General features: G+C 37.7%; 1 protein-coding gene across 1 annotated transcript in view; it reads left to right on the forward strand.

The window, feature by feature from the left end:
• The window catches only part of LOC107697976 (integrin alpha-5-like), a 53,435-nt gene that overhangs the window by 23,077 nt on the left and 7,930 nt on the right, over window positions 1-22,428 (forward strand). Inside the window, exons 3-26 of the mRNA XM_016498880.1 lie at window positions 188-288; window positions 742-865; window positions 946-1,007; window positions 1,099-1,144; window positions 1,859-1,987; window positions 2,089-2,133; window positions 2,519-2,562; window positions 2,779-2,832; window positions 3,575-3,627; window positions 3,713-3,921; window positions 5,121-5,321; window positions 5,417-5,462; window positions 5,670-5,783; window positions 7,196-7,251; window positions 7,928-8,085; window positions 9,145-9,282; window positions 12,212-12,279; window positions 13,761-13,908; window positions 14,614-14,706; window positions 16,063-16,142; window positions 16,640-16,720; window positions 16,852-16,957; window positions 17,631-17,789; window positions 19,428-19,535. Of these exons, the coding sequence (XP_016354366.1) occupies window positions 188-288; window positions 742-865; window positions 946-1,007; window positions 1,099-1,144; window positions 1,859-1,987; window positions 2,089-2,133; window positions 2,519-2,562; window positions 2,779-2,832; window positions 3,575-3,627; window positions 3,713-3,921; window positions 5,121-5,321; window positions 5,417-5,462; window positions 5,670-5,783; window positions 7,196-7,251; window positions 7,928-8,085; window positions 9,145-9,282; window positions 12,212-12,279; window positions 13,761-13,908; window positions 14,614-14,706; window positions 16,063-16,142; window positions 16,640-16,720; window positions 16,852-16,957; window positions 17,631-17,789; window positions 19,428-19,535 (2,423 nt within the window). The remainder of the gene's footprint in view (window positions 1-187; window positions 289-741; window positions 866-945; window positions 1,008-1,098; window positions 1,145-1,858; window positions 1,988-2,088; window positions 2,134-2,518; window positions 2,563-2,778; window positions 2,833-3,574; window positions 3,628-3,712; window positions 3,922-5,120; window positions 5,322-5,416; window positions 5,463-5,669; window positions 5,784-7,195; window positions 7,252-7,927; window positions 8,086-9,144; window positions 9,283-12,211; window positions 12,280-13,760; window positions 13,909-14,613; window positions 14,707-16,062; window positions 16,143-16,639; window positions 16,721-16,851; window positions 16,958-17,630; window positions 17,790-19,427; window positions 19,536-22,428) is intronic.

Consider the following 22,428-nt stretch of genomic DNA (forward strand, 5'->3'; position numbering starts at 1 on the left):
ATGTTTATAAGTTGATAAAACATTATTACAAATATCTATCTATCGATCTATCTATCTATCTGTCTATCTGTCTATCTGTCTGTCTGTCTGTCTGTCATTATTTTATTTTTTAGGCTTTACATTCTAGCACAATGATGTTTAAATTTTTTTTTATTTATTTGTTTTATTTTTTATTTTTTTTTTATAGGAGATCTAAATGTAACCCTGAATGATTCAGTGCATCAGGGAGAGTTCAAATCCCATCAGTGGTTTGGAGCAACAGTACGAGTGCATGAAGATAGTGTGCTGGTAAGATCTTCTTACTCCTATTTTAGGCTGTGTGGATAATAGTCAGTATAATAATCAGACATAAACCGTCCTTCAAATCATGACAAACCATTATATCCTCTTGAACATTTGTGCTTGGACACAAAGTGTGGTTGGTGACTCAATTCTAAGTTCATGTTCTTAAATTATCTGTGTAAGTCTCAAATTATGAATAATCAGATCCAGCTCTATTCATTTGTTTTTATTTGTCTATTCATTCGTTCATTCCTTTGTATTCCTTCTCAATTTGAACTTTGACTCTTTTGGCTTGTGGATAATGCTTGATCTGTAATATCAAAAGTCTAGGTGATGTCCCTTGTGGATTATCAAACTGTGACTTTAATTTATCATCATGGTTGCTTTATCATCAGGGTGTTCTTTGTACTCTGCTAGCATGGAGGTGACCTTTAACTTCGTGCATTATCCTTTCCATAGGCTTGCGCCCCCCTCTACTCATGGAGAGCCAAGGAGGACACACCTCGTGCTGATACTACCGGCTCATGTTTTCTGTCCGTCAAAAACTTCACCAAGTTTGTGGAATATGCTCCGTGCCGCACAGGTAGGCTTGCAGTCACTGATGATTTTGTTTAATTTGAGTTGTTTTAAAGTCCCAGTAACATAACTTACCATCCATTGCAGAATTCCATGAAAGAAAAGGACAAGGCTACTGTCAAGGTGGATTCAGTGCTGATTTTACACAGGTGAGATGATATTGGAACTGAATAGAACACAAAGCTTTGCTTATCTGCTGTTTCCTTCTGATCTCACCTAGATACTGTTGCTATGTTACAGGAAGGAAAGGTGGTGCTTGGAGGACCTGGCAGTTACTTCTGGCAAGGTTTGGCTTTCAAAATAAAAACACTAGTTTTAGAATGGAGTAGAATAGAGTCTTTAAGAGCTCATTACTGTTAAAAAGTAAAAAAAAAAAACTTTTATTCAGCAACGATGCATTAAATTGATCAAAAGTGAGAGGCATACAGTATGTAATGTTACAAAACATAATTTCTATTAAAGACTGTGTATATATGTTGTTCTTTTAAACTTATTCACCAAAGAATCCTGGGAAAAAAAATGCATCATGGTTTCCACAAAAATATTAAGTAGCACAACTGTTTTCAGCATTGACAATAATAAGAATATAATGATTTCTGAAGGATTGTGTGGTACTAAAGACTGAAGTATGTTTGCTGAAAATTCAGCTTTGCCTACATAGGAATAAATTACATTTTAAAATATATTAAAACAGAAAATTATTTTAAATTTTGATAGTATTTCATAATATTGCTGTTTTTTATGGTATTTGTGTAAATGTAGCCTTGATGAGAATAAGATTTCAGTTGACCACAGTTGACCACTTTCAAAAAAATCTTACATACTTTTGAACAGTAGTGTGTGTACCTTTCATAAACATAGATGTTTCGTCACTTGACTAGAGTTCCAAAGATTTCTAGATTTCCAAATGTGGATATTTGCATTTATTATATGCATCAACAGTGACATTTAGTTCAATCCAAATGCAATTAAAAGGTCATTTTCTCCTTACCATCTCTAGGCCAAGTAATCACTGCGGTTAAACAAGAAATAGTCAAGGCCTATTACCCAGGATTCTTCTTGACATCAGTGAATGGCCAGATTCAGACCAAACAGAAAAAAGAGATCACATTTGATGACAACTACATGGGTATGTCTTTCTATATCCCCCTTATTAGCTGTCGAGTTGAAAATACTTAGATTTTTTTTTCCTGTTGGTCACCACCCATGGTTTTCATATACGTTTAACAGGTTACTCAGTGGCTGTGGGTGAGTTCAGTGGTGATGATGATGAAGGTGAGTGTTGTGACCCCAAAATATAAAACCTCGACATTTATAGTGCTCATTTAGGTTACAGTTTAACTAGATTATTTTGATGTAATTTTCATTATACTCATTAAAAACAGAAATAGAATGACTGTGACGGTGAATTATCTGCTGTTAGAATTGCCATAAACGGATGTATTAAATCCATGCGCTGTTTGTAGAACCTTTCAATGGAAGTGTTATGATTATACCCTCTTTATGAATCCCTTACACCTAAACAAATTTGAAAATAGAGCTCTTGGAGTGGCTCTGATCGCCAGAATTCTCAGAGATCTTGAGGAACTCACACATTTCCATGTTTCCACTTCTAAAACTTTCTCTTTTTCCTCTCTTTTTTTGCCTCACCTCCTTTCAGACTTTGTGACTGGAGTTCCCAGGGGAGTCAGACTGCATGGACAGGTGAGAGAAAGCAGTCAGACTATAAACTGTCACATTTAGCCAGAGGTCTTTTCACTCAAGATGCGGGTTGAGTCAGATTTTCAGTGGATTAAATGTGACCAAATCCATTAAACATCCACTATAGTATGACTTTTAGTTTGGAATTGGTAATCAAGCAGAGATTTTTATGATGGTACTTGATGGAATGAAAACTCTAGTCTGTTGTCTTTTTATCAGGTTTCCATTCTCAATGGTTCTCTGGATACGCTGAAGACCTTAACTGGTGAGCAGGTAAGTTTGATGCTATTCATTTTATTGCAAGTACAACACATTGGCAACCTCCTAGAACATCCTAGCAGCAACATAGGAATGCACACAAAGCATCTTAGCATCATGGTGACAAGTTTTGTTTGGCCATGCACTAATCATATTTTCAAATCTTGTTTCTAAGTTGTTCTATTGGCTTTTGTGGTGTAATAATATATTTTACTGCAGCTATTTTAGGACGTGACATTTTAACAGAAATTATGTCATTCTTACTACTGATATTACTCTGATATTCTTCAAACCCTTGCACACTGATGACATAAGCAAAAATAATTTCCTTTACAAGTCTCTTTAAACCAAGTTGGAGTGCTCTGCGGTTAGCAGTAACGGACAGATTATGTGAGGCAAGAGCTTACGGGCAATTTTCCTAAACGAGCGCCACAGTTTTGCAAGTGGAAATTGTTGGAGGCCTTTTACTGCTCTGATTGCCTCAGCTGAGTAAATACAATCAAAAAGCATTTGTGTGTGCCCACCTCAGGGGGCTAGAGAGCGAGCCACATCTGAATCATCAAAGAACTCTTTTCATGCACTCAAACCATAACCAAACAGAGTAAATGTCAACGAGTGCCTTCAGGTGTAAAGTTACTGTCCATGTGACATTCATAAGATTATGCATGTTGTTTGTATGTACAGTGTAAAACTGAGAAGCTTGTATCTACACCTGATTCAGATCCGTTACAGTTTTTAATTTTCCTAAATTTTTCAGATGGGTTCCTACTATGGCTATGCAGTGGCTGCTACTGACATAAACAATGATGGGTAGGTAACCATAACCAGGGTTTAGACAAGAATGTACCACAACAATTTGTTCAGTATTTAAGTTTGTGGTTCATATCACCTCCAGGATGACGGACCTGCTAGTTGGGGCTCCCATGTTCATGGTTCGTGACTCTGATGGGAGGTTGGAGGAGTTGGGTCGGGTCTACGTGTACATGCAGAATGGACCTCTGGATCTCACACCTCAGCTACCTCACCTAACCGGCACGCAGATGTTCGGCCGGTTTGGCAGCTCCATTACCCCTCTCGGAGACCTCAACCAAGATGGTTACAACGGTGAGAGATCTGCCCAGATTTTTGCACTTATCTGTCAGTCTTCAGACAATTGTATTAGTTATCAGCCGATAACGGATTTTTTTTTATTGGTTTTGGTTGTTTGATAGATATCGGGCTTTATTTAATTGTGCATGTTAATTTCCCTTATTTTTTCTTTTACCTTTACTGTTGTCTAACGCCAGTGTTATTTTGGTATCATTGTGATACTGTTTTTACTAATATTTTGAATCAGTTTTTTATTTTTAATCTTAGTTAAAGTTTTAGTACAGGCATATTCAAATGGCAGACCAAGGTCAGGGTTGGGACCCAGGCTTGGTTCCAACCGGACTGCTAGACAACGAAGGCAACATTTTACCATTTCTAGATAAAGTGAGTAGCGCGTCAAAACAACGGAGCGGTTCACACCACGAGCGCTCAGGGTCATTTATTGTAATGATCTATCGGCGTTATATCCTCTAAGATTTTTATTTAGAGCCAATCGCGTTTCATGCATGCCCTTCCCGTGTGCATTGATTCTTTATAAAGAAGTAGGGTTGGGTATCGTTTGGGTTTTTTCCGATACCGGTGCCAAATCGATACTTTTAAAACGGTACCGGTGCCTGAACAGATACTTAAAAAAAAAAAAAAGAAAATTACCCAAAATAGGATGGATTGGCCATTATTGAGCGCTATAAACACATTTAATGTCTGTTTCATTCATACTGGACGCCAGAGGGTGCCCTGGCATGGAAACTCCACATGTTCATCACAGAAGGAAAAGGACTCAGGAAATCCCTAATATGGACAAAGGCATTGCTGTAACTGAGTAAACAGAAGATATAAACGTTTTGAATGATAAAACAAAGACAATTTGCCTCATTCTGTGAGAAGAAGCCACATCAGATAACAAAAGGAAGCAGTTGTGGAGTAAAACGTTATAGTGTTCTCTTTTGTTGGACAACAAAACACAAACACGCTTCTCATTGCAAGTCATTAAAAGGGAAGTTTAGCTTTTGGCATTTTAATTTAAGAATGTTTAGCTTAGCTATAATATAGAGAATAGAGTTTTATTTTTAATTTATTTAGACAAAATAATATACTAGACTTTTAATATCTGTCGTTTATCGGTTATCACCTATAACATGAAAGTAAAAAAATGTTCGTTTTGGCCAGAATTTTAATATCATTGCACCTCTAATTCTACAATATTCTCTTAACAGATGTAGCCATCAGTTGTCCGTTTGGTGGGGAAAACAAACAAGGACTGGTGCTCATCTATAACGGACATGCTGGAGGACTCAGGGAAAAGCCCTCTCAGGTGATCGCTGGCCAATGGGCCTCTGGCACAACGTCAGCTCTACCTGCCAGCTTTGGTTACGCCCTTCGTGGAGGCAAAGATCTGGATAACAATGGCTACCCAGGTGAGAAAACTTAGTCTCTTTAGCTACCATAAACCACCGCCATTACTGTTGAAATCTAGTCTGATACCATGTTTTGTTTTGTTTTTTTCATGCAGATCTTATTGTTGGCGCATTTGGTGCAGACGCTGCAGTTCTTTACAGGTCAGTCACAGACATGAAGACTAGAGTAATGGCTGCTGAAAATTCAGCTTTGTCATAACAGGAATTAATTACATTTTAAAACATATTAAGATTATAATAAACAATTAATTAAAATTGCTATAATGTTTCACAATATTACTGTTTTGATCTATTAAATGCAGACTTGGTGAGCAGACTAAATACTTTTGGATGTTATGTCATTTCCAGGTCTCGTCCTATTGTGAACACTAGTGCCACCTTGACTGTCAATCCAACTATGATTAATCCTGAGGAGAAAGTTTGCACCATAAGCCGTGGGAACGAAATCCTGCATGTGTCCTGGTATGTCTGCCATCTTCTATCAGCCAGAATTTATTGCATTCCTGGTTCAAAGCAGTAAATAGATTTTATTAGACTGTTTATCCAAATCCTAAACATGCAGTAATAGGAGAAAAGATCCTGATCTTTCACATTTAACGGCAATGAAGTACACTTAAGTAGGAATTTTAAAAATCTAATTTAGTAAATTAAGCTTACTTCATTACATCCACAGTCAGGCTTTGTATGTCAGGCTGGACATATGGAAGGGTGTAGTTATGCTGTCAGTGAAGACTTTGCCCAATGGTTTGGACATGCTATGCTGGTTGAGAGTGAGCCAAGAAGGTGGCGAAAAGCAGGAAATGCCCTTTTCCCACCTCCATGATGTGCATTATTGAAATATGCATCTGTGGAGGGAAAGGAAACTCTGCTGGACTGGTCTCTCTCTGACGCGAAATGTCTGTGTCTCCGCCTGTTCTCTTTTTTACAGGGAAAGTTTGTATACGCATTGATTACAAGTCGTTGCCTAGACACAGAGGCTTGAGTGAGAGAGAGAGAAAGGGGTTTAGCAGTGGCTTTGAATGAGATATTGTTTAGTGGTGGAACACAGCTGGGAAACATCAGGACGCACTGAGCTGCACATGCATGTGAGCACACACACACACAGATGAATACTGAGGCTTACACACACACATGGGAACACACTGTGTTTATTGCACAGGTCAAAAGTAGCCTGGATTGCGATTTTTCTTTTTTTTTTTTCTTTCACTCTTCCTCTTCTGTATCTTGTTTCTTTTTTATGTTTTGAATACTTCCTTTTCTTTTGTTACTTTTTCATCTTTTTGGGAAACTTTTCACCTTTTCTAAAATGTTTTCATTCTTTCTTTTACACTGTCTTTCAAACTTTTCAAATATTCTTGATCAGCACTTTTTTCTTGCTTCCTTTAGTTGGACCCTCATTTATTTTCCACAAAATATTAAGCAGAACAACCATTTTCAACATAATAAGAAGAAATGTTTCTTAAGTACCAAATCAGCATATTAGAAGGATTTCTGAAGGATCATGTGACACTGAAGAGTGTAGTAATGGCTGGAGATTACATTTCAAAATTGGTATAATATTCCATAATGTTGCTATTTTTACTATATTTTTGATCAAAGAAATGCAGCCTTGGTGAACGTAAGAGACGTCTTTCAGAAACTTTTGAACAGTAGTGCACATTACATCAGTTTCCAGCACAGACATAATCCATAACTGTGTTGCGTGATCCATTATACTGGAGTCATCCTTCCTTCAAGCTGTCAAGCGTTATAGCCTGAGGAAACAATAATAGCAAATATTTCATAGCCAAAGAGATGCAACCAATGTGTTTTTAATGCGTCATTGTAATAAATCCACTTCATCTCTCATCATTTGTCTGCTCTGCCTCTTACAGTGTCAACCTGAGCTTTTGCCTCTCAGCCAATGGGAAGCACCTACCAAATCATCTCGGTAAGCCACATCTGCTCTTGTTTACCCACCTATTGATCCAAAGTCCTCTAAAATAGTATTCCTTTTTAAATAAGCAACCATCCAGAACACTAGTCATGCCCTAACAATCTCCTGCACAATGTGGCGAACAGTTATTCTAGGACTTATTTTTACTTAATTTCCCTCACCACCTAAAATAAATGTTTTTTGGCTTCTAACAGAGCCTTCATGTTTCCCATTCCATCCATAAGCCTTTCTTTGTCCATACATAACCTTTTCAATGTATTTATTCAGTAATGAGTTCCCTCTATTCCCCCCTGGGCTAATGATACCAACACATGCCCTGCATTTAGAGACCTCGACTATGTGCAAAGAATAACACCTACTGCACACGCTCCGATAACTGAGCACAGGTGCACAACATACATCTGAACGGCATGCAAATTCCTTCATGCCCTCACGCCTTTCCATCAAAAGCGTTATGGCTTTTCTTATAGTCATTCTCTTCAGCTGTTTGATAATAATAAAAACTAAATGTTTGGAAGAAGTCTTCACATAGTTCTGATCTGCCCAATAGGCTTTGAGATTTAGTGCTGTGTCAGCTTGGCTTCGTCCTGCACCTGTATGCCAGAGCCAACATGAAGGCATTGTGTCCGAAACATTTCTAAATATATCTGATAATGGGTGTGTGCTGTAGAGTTTAACGTTGAAGTTCAGCTGGACCGTCTGAAGCAGCAGCAGAAAGGGGCCGCACAGAGAGCTCTGTTTTTAGACACCCAGCTTCCCGCTCTGCAGAGGACTCTGACTGTGCCAAATGGAGCCAGAGTCTGCAGTGACACCAAGATCTACTTGCAGGTGAGTTTGACCCCAGTTTACCTACAAAACTTTGTAAAGCGGGACATTAATGGTGCACTAAATAGCAGGGTGTTGTGGACTTGAGTCGTATGACTTGGACTTGAGTTTCATATCTGATGACTTGCGACTCGACTTTGACAGCAATGACTTGACTTCGGACTACAATGCAAAGAATTAGGGCTTTCATGTGACTTGCAAAATAATAACTTGGTCCCACCTCTGCTAAATAGTATATACAGTGTATAAAAGTTGGATATGAAATGGTGTAGGGTTATGTCTTAATGTGGCATTCAGAAGATATTCATTGTTCAGTGTGCGTTTTATGAGGAAGGGGATTGTGAGCCAATGAGAATTAAGAGTATGTGGGGCTAACCAATGGAAACATTGAGTGGAAAAATGACCTGCATCATTTCAGTGAGTTAGTTTTGACTGTGCCAAATGGAGCCAGAGTCTGCAGTGACACCAAGATCTACTTGCAGGTGAGTTTGACCCCAGTTTACCTACAAAACTTTGTAAAGCGGGACATTAATGGTGCACTAAATAGCAGGGTGTTGTGGACTTGAGTCGTATGACTTGGACTTGAGTTTCATATCTGATGACTTGCGACTCGACTTTGACAGCAATGACTTGACTTCGGACTACAATGCAAAGAATTAGGGCTTTCATGTGACTTGCAAAATAATAACTTGGTCCCACCTCTGCTAAATAGTATATACAGTGTATAAAAGTTGGATATGAAATGGTGTAGGGTTATGTCTTAATGTGGCATTCAGAAGATATTCATTGTTCAGTGTGCGTTTTATGAGGAAGGGGATTGTGAGCCAATGAGAATTAAGAGTATGTGGGGCTAACCAATGGAAACATTGAGTGGAAAAATGACCTGCATCATTTCAGTGAGTTAGTTTTCCATTTCCTCGCAAGTGTTAAAAGTGAAGATAAGTAAGATAAGTGTGGCAATAGAAGCCAAAAATGCAGCAAGGGATTAAGAGTATCGTTTCGTCCTGCTTTCTGACCTTTCTCACAAACTCCCACTCTGTTTTCCTCTCTGTTGGAGTGTAGGATGAGAAGGACTTCAGGGATAAGCTGTCACCTATCTTCGTTGCGCTCAACTTCAGCCTGAACCCTCAAGCCGCGGCAGACAGATACGGTCTGCGGCCCATCCTCAACTACCAAACAGCAGAGCTCATCGAACAGAAAGTACATACATCTAATGCTGCAGATATCCCACAATGCTTTATTTGAACAAACTGAGCTTTGCATGGAGCGGTAGGTTCTTCTCCTGCTTTATGAAGAGATTTTCAAAACATACATCTGGGATGTTCTCCAAATTGTCTGGAAAGCCATTTGAGAGATGAAGGAAATGTGTAGCGTGTACGGCAGAGAACTTTTCACTGTCCCACCAGGAGTAGCTTTCTGGGCTTTATGGAAACTCCACTGTAGAGGTGTTTGTGGGTATAGAGGGTTAATAGATTTCTGTTTTTTTTTTTCTGGGCAGGTTCTCACGGGATATATGCCGTCTGTTTAGCTTGAACTTTTTGGGTGGTAGTTTTCTCTCAGTAGTTACTGAGACCGTGCCGAACACATGGGCCGCACTGACCATATGCAGAATCATTCTAATCAGAGGTCTTGGAAACATTGCAGATGGAACGATCTTCTAAACTTTCACTTATTCAAGCCAAAAAACTAAGTGGAAGCCCTTTTATTCATGATAAATGAGTGTTCTTTATAAAGGAAGAGAAAATCATTTAAAAGTCTAATAAAAAAAAAAACACGTGCCAAGTTTTTAGAAATGTACTTTTTGTGTTCACATTGGTTTTATATTGTTTAAAAAACATACTGTTTTAAATAACAAAAACGTAATAATAATAATAATAAATTATTATTATTATTATTAAAGTAACTAGAGTATAGATATATAAACAATTTTCTTAGAATAATTAAATAAAAATAAAATAATTATTATTAACAATGTTTTTATATTTTTTTATATTATCTAAACATGTAATTATATACTATCATATAAATATTATATAAATATATAAATGTGTTCGAGTAAGTCATATAATAATAATAATAATAATAGTAATAATAACAACAACAGCAACACAATATATTTTATATAATACACAATATATTTAATATAAGTACAAATATTACATAAATATACACAATATTTAAGGCAAATTATAACAATAATGAAAAATAATTGTATTATTATTTCAATTATTTTCCTAATAAAAAAATAATAGATTGTCAAACTTCAAAGACCTTTCTTTTTTTAAGAATTAGTGGAATAAATGAATAATCTTATATGTGGTCTTTACTTTCAAGGGACTATAGATGTGAGGCTCTGTATTCATTTCGCCTTTAGATTGAGATGTTTTGGAGCTCCTTTGATAAATGTTGTGAGTGACCCCCCTGACGCCCTCCCATTTGTTGACCCAATTATGCTGTTTTCAGACCTTGACACTTCCGTAAACACTTTATGGTGGTTTTGGCTGTGGATCAACTTGGACATATGCACATGTGACCCTCTCTTTTATCACTGCTTGGGCTTCTAATTGTTTGGTTGCTCCAGTGATCCCAAACAACCCTCTTCAGGAGGTTCGGAGCAGCCCGATACAGAGCTATGAGGGCTGGCTGCCCTCATCGGTTGTAATTAGAGCTCAGCAGCTGCTGATTACAGGGAAGCCACTTTGCCCTTTCTAATCTCCCTATTCTATTTTCTTATCCTCATCGTCATGTTGCGTCATCCTCGCACATGTTAGAAATACGGCATCAGGTGGTAGCAATTAGCCGCGGCACCACTTTCCCCATTTCTTTGTTTTAGATTCTTTCATAAATTGTATACGGATACTCTCTCATTAATGTGTGTGCTTTGTGATATATATATATTTATATATTTATATATTTGTATGTGTGGTGAGAGTTGGGTGGTGTCGCGTGCAGCTAGCATGCAGTTCAGGGTCGGCAGCCTCTGATGTGGATGTTGGTGGCAGATAGAACAGCCTTATGGGTACAACCATAGCTGTTTATCCCTTCAAGTGAGCTCTATATTTTTTGAAGCCTGTACACATCTGGTCTTCAAAACAGAATTAATTCAGCAGTTTACTAATCTTTTTTAGGCTGAGGAGTGTTTACCCGTGTAAACGGTAATGTTTATATTCATTTTGTACGATGGTGTATTAGGCATCAATATTGTCTGACTATTACATGGTCATGCGCTAATACTTGACCTAACTGAACGCACTGTTTATAATGCAGCCGGCCGCTGCTGTCTGTTGTTTACAAATTTCTTACGGGTGCTTTTTCAAAAATCCAAGCGATTTTTGAAAAAAACTGTTTCGTAGGAGTTTGTAAATAGTTTCATAGTGTAAGTAGGTTGAAATTTCATAGCAATTTGTAAGTTTGTAAAGGTTTATTGGATTTGTTTTCCTGTGTAAAGTGCCTAGAGATGTTTAGTTGGGATGCTGGTTCTGGGAAGTGTGTCTAAAAGTATGCTTATCAGGGCGATGTCGCCTGCAGGTGGTATCCTTCATATGATTAAGAAAATGACTGGAGAATCTCAGACAAGTTATTTTTTTAGATCACATTGCTCGTAAATGAATGGCTAACCTCTGTTTTTACCCTTTTGTTTGTTTATTTATACATTTAACTACTCTAAAAATATTATAATTGATTTATTTTATGCTGAATTAATTTTTTTTCTAAAAAAATAACATTTATTGTTGTAGATTATGGCAAATTTCTAAAGCTTTTCTTTTCAATACATTTAAGCCTCCCACCAGTTTATAAAAATTAATTTTAATTCAGAAATTAAAAACATTATTGTCATAAATTGCATTTTTAATGTATTATGAAATAAATTAATAGATCTGGAAAAAAAATAAGTCTTTGCATTTGCGTATAACTGTAGATCTGTCTGGCTTCATTTTGGTATGCAATGCCCACTTCTCACCATCCAGTAAATTCCTTGAAATATAAAATCAGGTCCCAGGACATCTTTTTTTCTCATATAATTCCGTTTCACTCAAATAAGTCACATTCTGAAACTGAAATATGTTGCAAATTGATGACTATAATCTCTCAGTAACTTACCTTAATGTTTTTCTGGCTTGTGTTCTAGGCCCAGATTTTATTGGACTGCGGAGAGGACAACATCTGCGTCCCTGACCTGAAACTCTCTGTGCATGGGTAAGATGATTAGCAAGGAATGCAAAGAAGAAATAAAAGCCTTGGGTTTAGTGTGCTTGTTGCAAAGTTTGCAGCAAAGGCACGTTTGAAGTAAAACTATTTTAGGCATGAGAAATGAGTAATGGCTATTCCAGCTACTGTTTAGATTAGATATTTGGATAAATATATGTGATTCATATTAATATATGTGAATATATGGACAGAGTGTTCCCAGGTGAGATTAGTGACACACACACACACATGCATAGATACACAGGAAAAAAACAGGAAGGAGGGCTATGCAACAGGTGCTGGGATTGGCTGACTTGGCTTGTGGAAAAAAAACTGCATAGATGAAGCAGATAAGTTTGGAAAACTGTGGCCCCCTTTTTCCTGCAGTTGATTTGTAAAATCTATGAGTATTTTCTCTCTCTTTTATACACAGATTTGTTTGTATCTGTTGTTATACTTCGACTGCAAAAATATGCCTTACCAAAAACCATGCGTTTGTCTTAGGTCACATATTTATTAAACTGTGGAGGGCATTAATTGTCTCCACAAAGTCTTTGGATTTTCTCGTCATCCAACAAACAGAGGGAATAGTATGTCTTGGAAATTCACTCGAGGCGTTATTCTATAGGAGAGTATGTGAAAATACATCTAGACAACTTTACAGGGACGCCTCGGACAGCATGGCTATTCTTTAGTACAGCTGTCAGCATTTGCTTCCCAGGTCCAGGTTTCAGTCAAATTCACTTTTATATTAAATCATTTCCAAGTGATTATTAGAACTTACCGGTGTTCATTTGTTGTAAAGATCACGGTATTTATTTTGAGTAGCCATTGAATGCAAATCATGACCTCCTTGTGACATGAACCCCAACCTCATATGTGCCATCTGGAGGGGTTTGTTATGAAAGTGCAGCAAGCACTGGCTTCCACATAGGTTCGAGTCCCTCACCAGCCGAGTGCCAGCGTTTGAATTCTGTGCATGCCGCTTCCCCAGCATGGCTTTACGAGGCCAGGCGGTAATTGGAAGCGTCTGTGTGGCCCTCTCATGGAATTTCTCATTGTGTCTGAGATGTAGAGAGAAAAGAAAAGGGGGAGGGAACACGAGGGAATAGAAAAAAGGGAACTTTGCGGAATGTTTCACAGTCTTTGTCGTTGCATGTTCGACTTTATAGCTACAATGGAAATGAGGGGTTTTTAATAGGAAATGTGTGTACAATGCAGGAGGAAGGGCTTCCTGTTGGAAAGGTCTGAGTGATATTTTACTGCTAGATCAGAATACAGTCAATGTCCTGTGTGCTTAATACTTTAGAGCTAGCATAAAAACTACTACACAGGTTTTAAATGGCCAGTTAGTGGTGTTTGTTAATGCATTGACTTAAACAGTGTTTGTGTCTGAAAGTACAATTTGTATATTTGCTCTTGACCCTGTAGAAAGTAAATTAGCCACCAATGGAAGAGTTTTAGGTTTTGTTCACGTTTTGGTTCCGCAGGGACAGGAAGGAAGTGTACATGGGCGATGACAACTCTCTGACACTGACTTTCAACGCAAAGAACGATGGAGGTGGAGCGTACGAAGCCGAACTGTATGTGGTCTTGCCACCAGAGGCCGACTACAGCGGAATAGCCCGCAATAACGAGGTGAGATATGGAGACCCTCCCTCCAGGTGCTGCCTATTACACGGACGTGTGCCAGACCCCGTCCATTAACTCCTACATGTGTTCAGCATTTCAGCTGAGAAAGACCTTTGTTCTGTCACTTTGATACTCAAGAGAAGGCGTGTTTTTTTATTAATGGAGACATGTGATGAGAAATCCTCAGCGTTCAGCATTTTAATGCAGTGGTTTTGGGGTCCATGGAAAATTTTAAAGAAAAAAATAACAATTTACTAAATTACAAACTATTTTTATCACTATAAACAATTAGAATAATATTTTTGCTTCAAATAAATGTCATAATAAATACAAGTATTTTTGCTTTAGTACAATGACAATGTAGAAACCAATTATTTGACTTTGTAAACAACGTGTCTTTATAATATCTTTTCCTTATACAATATAAATTGGTCTTTATATATGAAAATATATAGAATACTTTATATTTTAAGAAGAAGGTCCCTTGCAAGAGGATCTTGGGAATCACAAAGGATTAACTCCTGTTTTAATGAATTGCTTATTTTGAAACGTAACGCCGTGTAAGGATAATTTAAATAAAAAATGTAACATTCAGCAAAAGTACCACAACCGGTCTAAGCAGGTCAAGACATGAGTCAGGGGGTATGAGTTATCATTCTGTGTGCGTGTTTCCCGAAATGTACTGGTCTTTTTCTCTGTTTCTCTGGACAGAGCCTGGCCCAACTGACCTGCAGTTATGAGACGGAAAATCAGACCCGCTACCTCAGCTGTGACCTGGGGAACCCCATGAAATCAGGCACCAGCGTAAGCACCTAACACTCTCCACACACACTTTTATCAAGTGCAGTTGAATCTTACTGCTTTTCTAGCATGTCTGAGAATTAAAAAAATTATGATTTGAAGAGTCATGGAAATGAGTAGAATCTTGTGAAGTCATGGAAAGTACATTTCTATATTGAATCTTTATCTGCCGATCTATACATCTGTTGATCTACTGTTATAGTATATGTAGTTATAGTTTTGTTCAACTCTTACATTTTTCATCGACTAGAAATTGCTTTTTGTGTGTGCGGTCTCTATAAAACAATTTATAATTATCCAGTTATCCTTTTCCAGTATTCACAAACGCCTGGAAAAATGTTAGTTGGCTCATAGTGCTGTCTGGTGGGTTTGTTGAGGGCTGTTTTGGATCAAGCAGGAAGTCCCCACCAGTGATGCAGGAAGTGACAGTCATTTTGGCTGTACCCCTTTAGAGAGTGGAGTTCCCCTCTCCAAAATGCCACTGTGTGAAGGTGGAGGGACCTGTGGCTTTTTAATGTGTCTGCAGAGATGGAGTATAATTGGGTGACTGTTCAAACTGTTCCCTGTCTATGTCTTTCCAGACCCTGTTTCTTTTTTTAGTCGATGCAACGCTGCTCTCATTAGTTCAGGGCAGGTTATCTGGGTGTTTTATTCAGCAATTTTATTATTAACGCTATTTTAGCTCATTATTTTTGGATTCCAGGACCACCAAAGAGGTTCCTCGTAACAACTTGGCCTGTATGTGTAATTGTATCTCATGCAATGAGAAATTCAGAAGTCACAACCACGCACACGTGCATGGACACCCGAACTCTCACACACTGAGTTGAGGGAAAATGAGAGCTGCTCGTATGGGGTCTTATTGCTAGAGTTTGTGTGCATGCGGTGGGAGCATAAAACCACAAATATAAAAGGGAGGCTGGAACTCCCATGCAGCCTGGGGTTGGGTAGGTGACTTTAGCATTTTAGGGCTTTAACTAAGTGGAGTGCTTTTGTCAGTACACCTAAACATGACATCACTGAGATGAATGAGAGAGGATACATTTTAGTGTTTCCACTTTTGTTTTTTGGATGGAATGCAGGAAAGGAACATTCCACCAACTTCAACATCCATTCCGTTGCTATGGCAGTGCATTATGGGGAATTTGTGTGTTGTAGAGAATTCTCTGGTGTAATTCTTGGAAAGCTGAATTTTCAGTATTGTGGCATTGCTAATATTGTTGGCTCCTTTATGAGAAATTGCTTGTATATCTGTCATTTTTGGGGTGTTTAAATGAATTAATGAAATATGCATGTATATGTATTTCTAGGAAGTGAGTTTGGAATTATTTAAAATAAATTATTTTGTTATATTTTCAGTTATGGGCTGGACTGCGATTCACAGTACCACGTCTCAAGGACACACACAAATTTGTGCAGTTTGACCTTCAGATATGTAGGTATGAAACTTGAAACCAGTGCACACAGCTTTAATGTGTTTTTGTTTTGTTTTGTTTTGTTTTGTTTTATGGTGTTTTACCTAAGTGTCTTTAAAAATAAACATTCACACTATCTATAGACAATTAAACTATACTGTAGCAAACATAAATTACTGTTTAGTACTTTTGCATAGAAAACATATCATTGTTTGAATTGGGATTATTTTTTCTTATTTATAAATAAGAAATGTATAAAGAAATATATAAAAAGGAAATCTTATATAAAGAAATAAACTTTTTTTATTGATATTAAAAAAAAATATATGATTGCCTATACAAAATTGAATGATTTATTTATTTAAATATGTATTTCATATTGGCCATCATATACATTTTTAATTATAAGTGAGAATATTATGGTCCCTGATATTTCATGCATCTTAAATATATGGTTAGGTTAGTTGCACATGCCCTTAAAGAGGCTTTAGTATGCTCTTTAATAATCTCTCCATCTGCAGTAAGAATGAGAATAACTCCCAGAGTGAAGTGGTTCCCTACAAGTTGGAGGTGGTGGTCCGGTCAGATGTTATTCTACAAGGGTGAGTTCACATGCAGAACCTATTTATAAGTACTTCACAAGACCACAGCTCTTCTAGAACTCTCACTAGGAAGCTCTCCCGGTTCCTTCACTTTTTCATTTTCCCGTCTCTCTTTATCTCTCATTTTACAGTGTCTCCCGACCAGACAAGGTCTTCTTTCCTCCACCGAACTGGAAGTTGACCAAGAATGTGATGGTTGAACAGGATGTCGGACCCTCCGTCCAGCACACTTACGAGGTAAAGACCTTGTCTGAGTTGTTCAGTTGGACTTGAAGTCAGAGAGGAGGTCATTCATTCATTCATTCATTCATTCATTCATTCATTCTTAATCTTTTTACAAGCAAAAATAAAATGTATATAAATACAAAAGACTGTCAATGCAACACCATAGACAGTCAAAAGTTGTTTCTTCATTGAAAACGTGTTTGTATGCAATTTGTGATTGTACAATCAGAGATCTTTTTAATTTAATTAAAATTTTATGAAATGAAATGAAATGAACACAGAAGTCACTAATTCCATTTCATGTCGGTCAGTTCCGCTAATTGCTGCTTGCAGTTTGGTTTCTTTATATGACACATACTTTCTGTTAGGGTTTTGCTGATGAGTCACGCAAATCTTGCACATGGAGAGGTTGTCATGGAGAATCTCCAAAAGCTACACAGAGGTTCTGAAATAGCACCAAGCTGAAAGGCATCAAGCCATCCTTTTATGATGACCAGAAAGTACAGAAACACCTGTGGAGTTGCTTTAGCAGCACAACTTAATCTTGTGGTTGTGATGGCATATGATGTAATCGTGAAAATGACAAAGCAGCAGCCTTGTTTTTAAACTGAAGTGGTTGAGAGGATTATGACATAACATACACTTGACTAATATCTCTCTTTCTCTGTCTGTTTCTCTTTCTCAGTTGGTGAACAACGGGCCGAGCCGCATCAGTCACACTCTACTGCAGCTCAAATGCCCCATGAGGCTTCAAAGTAACAGGTTCATTTACCCGCTGGAGGTCACGACGGAGGGCCCTGTTAACTGCACCACCCACAACATAGTCAACCCCCAGAACCTCAAGGTAAGAAGCTGTAGGTTAACTGCAGGGCAGAGATTTAATCAGGGTACGAACTGACAAAACAATTAAGACTTGGGTGCTTTCTGTCATTATGTTCACGACTTTGATCTGTCAGGCTTTTCTTTTAAAGCACCGTTTATGGGTGAACTTGCCTGGGTCATATTTCACCCATAATGAAAAAAAAGGAAGAAAGCAGGAAGAAAACTTTTATCTATTTTATCTAAAGTAAAATCTATTAAAGATTTTACTTTAATTTGATATAATGTATAATACTATATAAATATCATAATAATATCTAAAATAAAAAGTTATTATTAATGTATCTGTCTATCTATCTATCTATCTATCCTATTTTGTAAGTATTTATATACCATGGTAGTATTTGTTTTTGCTTATATATATAAATATATATGTGTGTGTGTGTGTGTATATATATATATATATATATATATATATATATATACCATTCCCAATATTTTAAATATATAATTGAGAATAATGACAATTACATTAAAATGTCTGAGCACATTGTAATAATGACAATTTGAAGAGAAAATGTGCCTAGTTGTAATGAAAATAACATCATGTAAAAAGCCTTGATTGAATTAAAATATGCTTAGTGTTCTTCATTAAAAACGTATAGCTGAAATATGACCAGGACATATTCTTGATAGGTCATTTGAAATGTATTCTTATAGGGATGTGAAACTCTTGTAATTTCTGCTGTAAAGACATTAGAGATGGGAGAGTCACACGCAGTCATGTGAGGAGAGAACAGATGTCTATCAGAACATCATGAACTCTTAAAAGCAGCAGAGCTTGTTGATGACAAGCTAAATTTAAACTTAAGGGACATGCACTGTCAGTAACACCCAGTTTGTCCCGTACAGTCAAATACATATGCCCAACACATGCACACACCACCCATCCATCCATATTACCTAATATGTCCTTTCTTAGAGCCCAGCCTGTCACTCATACAGCCCCACCCAAGGGCCTTAAACCAGCCTTTGATCCTCTCATCTCACTCTGCTTCCCTTCATGCTTCACATCCCACTGCTGTCTATATAAACACAGCCATCAGCTCAATCAGAGCTCTTTTTGAAAGACCCCTCTACAGCATCTTTCTCTGTCTCACTCTAGGGTTATACAAATGATATGAAAAAAGTGTGGGTCATGTGTTATAAAAGAATAATGAATCTTATAAAATCTAATGATTATTCTATAAGTTATAGTGGTTTGTATACCTCTGTCTCTCTCTTTTGGGCCATCTGATGGACAGCCTCACCAAATCTGGATGATTCGTAATACAAAACTGCTGTTACATCTGGGATTGTGCAGAATTTCTCCCCCAAGTGGTTGTTTGTTCAGGTTCTCATGCCGTTTAGGGTGTGTTTCTTGGTTTTGAGGATTGTATTGCTCTGCACAATGGAGAAGTTGAGTAAAATTCGGAAATCTGTTGCAAAATGCCCCTTGTGTCCCACATGATGTATCCCTCCCGTTGAGCTCACGGCTGAATGTCTGTGTTGAGTCAGAGGGCGTCAGTACAGACTGAACCATGATGTCTAGAGTCCACAATGTCCAAAAGGGTGGTGAGTTTCCATTTAATGTTCTGTTCCCTTTTCCCCTCTCTCTCTGTAGCTCCAGCAGTCTTCTACCCAGCAGCCTCCTTTACGAGATGCGGCACAAAAACACCACATTGAGAAGAGGGAAGCGCACAAGGGCGAGCTGTCTCAGCTGACCAATTTGGTGAGATTTCTTTAAAGTGAAGGGGGGGAAAAGGTTATGAAAGGAAGTCAAAATGCACAAAGAAGGTCAACGAAACATTTGCTCTGTTCAGAGACTTAATGAGCTGCCGACATAGGGACAAATTAAATAAAACCTCATAAGTGAGTGATTTAGAAAACTACACAGGCAGCATCTCAAATAACCCAATTAGCACGCATTGATTCCAATACAGTTTGAGGTTACCATGTTGCTAAGTGAAAAACCCTGCTAAAAACATCTTAAACTAGCATAAACTGGTTTGCTGGTCAACTAGCTTGGTCAGGCTGGTCTGTTGGCTGGTTTTAGAGTGGTTTTGGACACTTTTCAGATGGTCAGACTGAAAGACCAGCTGGCCGGCCAGTTAACACCAACTCGGCCATGCTGAGAGACCGTCTTAAAGCAGCTAAGACCAGCAAACCAGCCTAGGTTGGTTTAAGTGGGTCTTTTCAGCTAAGGGGGAAACTCTTAAAGGGGTCATATGATGCTGCTAAAAAGAACAGTATTTGGTGTATTTGGTGTAATGAAATGTGTTTATGCGGAAGGCCAAACAAAGTAGTTTCGCTTTTACAACGAAACGGCGTCACACGGCGGCCTACAGTGAGCAGAGGCCGGCGGCTAGAGTGAGGAACGGCCGGAGGGTTAGAGTGAGCGGCGGCGGCCTACAGTGAGCAGAGGCCGGGGGCTAGCGTGAGGAATGGCGGGAGGGTTAGAGTGAGCAGAGGCGCGGGCTTGAGAACGGCGCGGCCGGCAATTTCGACGAAGGAGCGTCCGGAAGGACATGTGACAACTCCGGGCTGGACTCCACTTCGTCCACGGTTAAAAGTCAATCCGGCGATCGACAGCGCTAAGTTGTAGTATTTCCTCATCGACCAGCACGGATCAGCTCCAGGCATGATGAAGCAGATATCGTCCTCTTTTGGAAGACCAAACAAAGTAGTTTCGTTTTCACAACTAAGCACACAGCGTCTTTACGACAAGGCAGTGGAAACAACAAAACTACAGCGAGAATAAAAGTTATGCCTTCTTTCTTTGCGTGAACATTTGGGCGGCGTTATGCAAATCTTCCCACAGAGCGACGTAGGTATGTTGGGGCGTGTTAGAACGAGCCATTTTAGGTAGGTGTGGCTGACTCTTAACTTTTATAAAGAATATCTCTTTGGATTTGAGACTTTAGTCTTTGCAACTTTACAGATCTTCTTTATACACCAAGAGCTTGTAACACTCCAAAGAGAAAGGAAAAATTGAAAACGCATCATATGACCCCTTTAATGTGCAAAACCATACGTAGCCCACACAACTATTGGTTAAAATGGAAAAAATTGAGATGAGAGGAAAAAAAAAAATTCAATGCTTTTGCTTTCACTCACAAGAATGTAAAAGTGTTCTTCCAAGAAAGTTTTGAATTCTGTTTCAAAAACTGGTGATGTAATTAATATGGGAGGAAAAGCTATATTTCATTACTTTTGCACTTTCTTACAAAAGTTTTGCGTTCCCCCGAGAAACTTTTGTGAGCAAATACAAAACTTTTAATGGAAATGATATGAAACTATATTTCAAACTTTTGTGAGCAAACAAAGCTTCTTGTGGGAACGCAAAAGTTTCAGAATGAATGCAAAGGGGGAATGAAAAAGTTGAATTAAATCTGTTTATAATCCAAAATGGTGGTAAAATTTTGACACAAATGTATTCTGGGATTACATTCACATTGAAGGACACACACGATGCTGCCTTTGAATTTGGCCAAAACTGAATAATTATGATTGGTACCTTTTGGAACAGGCTTTGCATCCAGAATGCCTTGCCTGCTGATGATGCCTTAAAAACTCTAGGTCTAGGTAGGCTGCTCACTAGGTTTTGGAACGCATTTACGGAGTACTGGAAGGTCAACATGAGTCATTTGTGTTGGGTAAAATGCAAATGTTGAACAAACACATCTAATTCAGTGTTCTCATGACCTCAGATTTCCTTTCGTTCACTAGTGTTGTAACTCAGAAGGTCAAGTCATACAGGGTCAAAGATCTGCTGTGACTGATTGGCTGCCATTAAAGATGTTTTGCTTGGTTGGTTTAGGTGTGTGTGTGTGTGTGTGTGTGTGTGTGTGTGTGTTTGTGTGCTTGCGTATGTGCGTGACCATGTGATAGAACATTAATGACCTCATTACTCTCCAAAGTGATGGGTCTGCTGAAATGTCCTTGCTCTACCCTCTAATTTCCCGTTCTTCTCTGCGTCATTAACCGCTTCAGCTAGCACTTCTCTCAGACAGCAGCTGATTGTGTCGTCCAGCTGTAGGCACGTAGCTCTCATCCTTGCTCTGTACCTGACCAAATGAATTTTGGCTTTGTCGCCTGTTGTGTTCAATCGCCCACATTTATCATCTCTTGCTTGATGACGTGTTCCTAGAGGCCCATTTATTTCTTTGGCCTGCTCCCTTGTGCTTATTTTTATGAGGGACAACAGGAGTCTTTGTTGACCTGACTTAGTGAACAGTGAAGATGTGTTATAGGATGCCAACCTAGGTTTGAATAAGATGATAAATAGCTGGTATACTACAAGATAAAAATTAACTTGAAGCAAACTTGACCAAGCATATATTATATTATATTATATTATATTATATTATATTATATTATATTATATTATATTATATTATATTATATTATATTATATTATATTATATTATATTATATTATATTATATTATATTATATTATATTATATTATATTATATTATATTATATTATATTATATTATATTATATTATATTATATTATATTATATTATATTATATTATATTATATTATATTATATTATATTATATTATATTATATTATATTATATTATATTATATTATATTATATTATATTATATTATATTAT

The sequence above is a fragment of the Sinocyclocheilus anshuiensis genome, unplaced genomic scaffold (genome assembly GCF_001515605.1).
Source record: "Sinocyclocheilus anshuiensis isolate Anshui unplaced genomic scaffold, SAMN03320099.WGS_v1.1 scaffold78, whole genome shotgun sequence".
Taxonomy (NCBI): Eukaryota; Metazoa; Chordata; class Actinopteri; order Cypriniformes; family Cyprinidae; genus Sinocyclocheilus; species Sinocyclocheilus anshuiensis.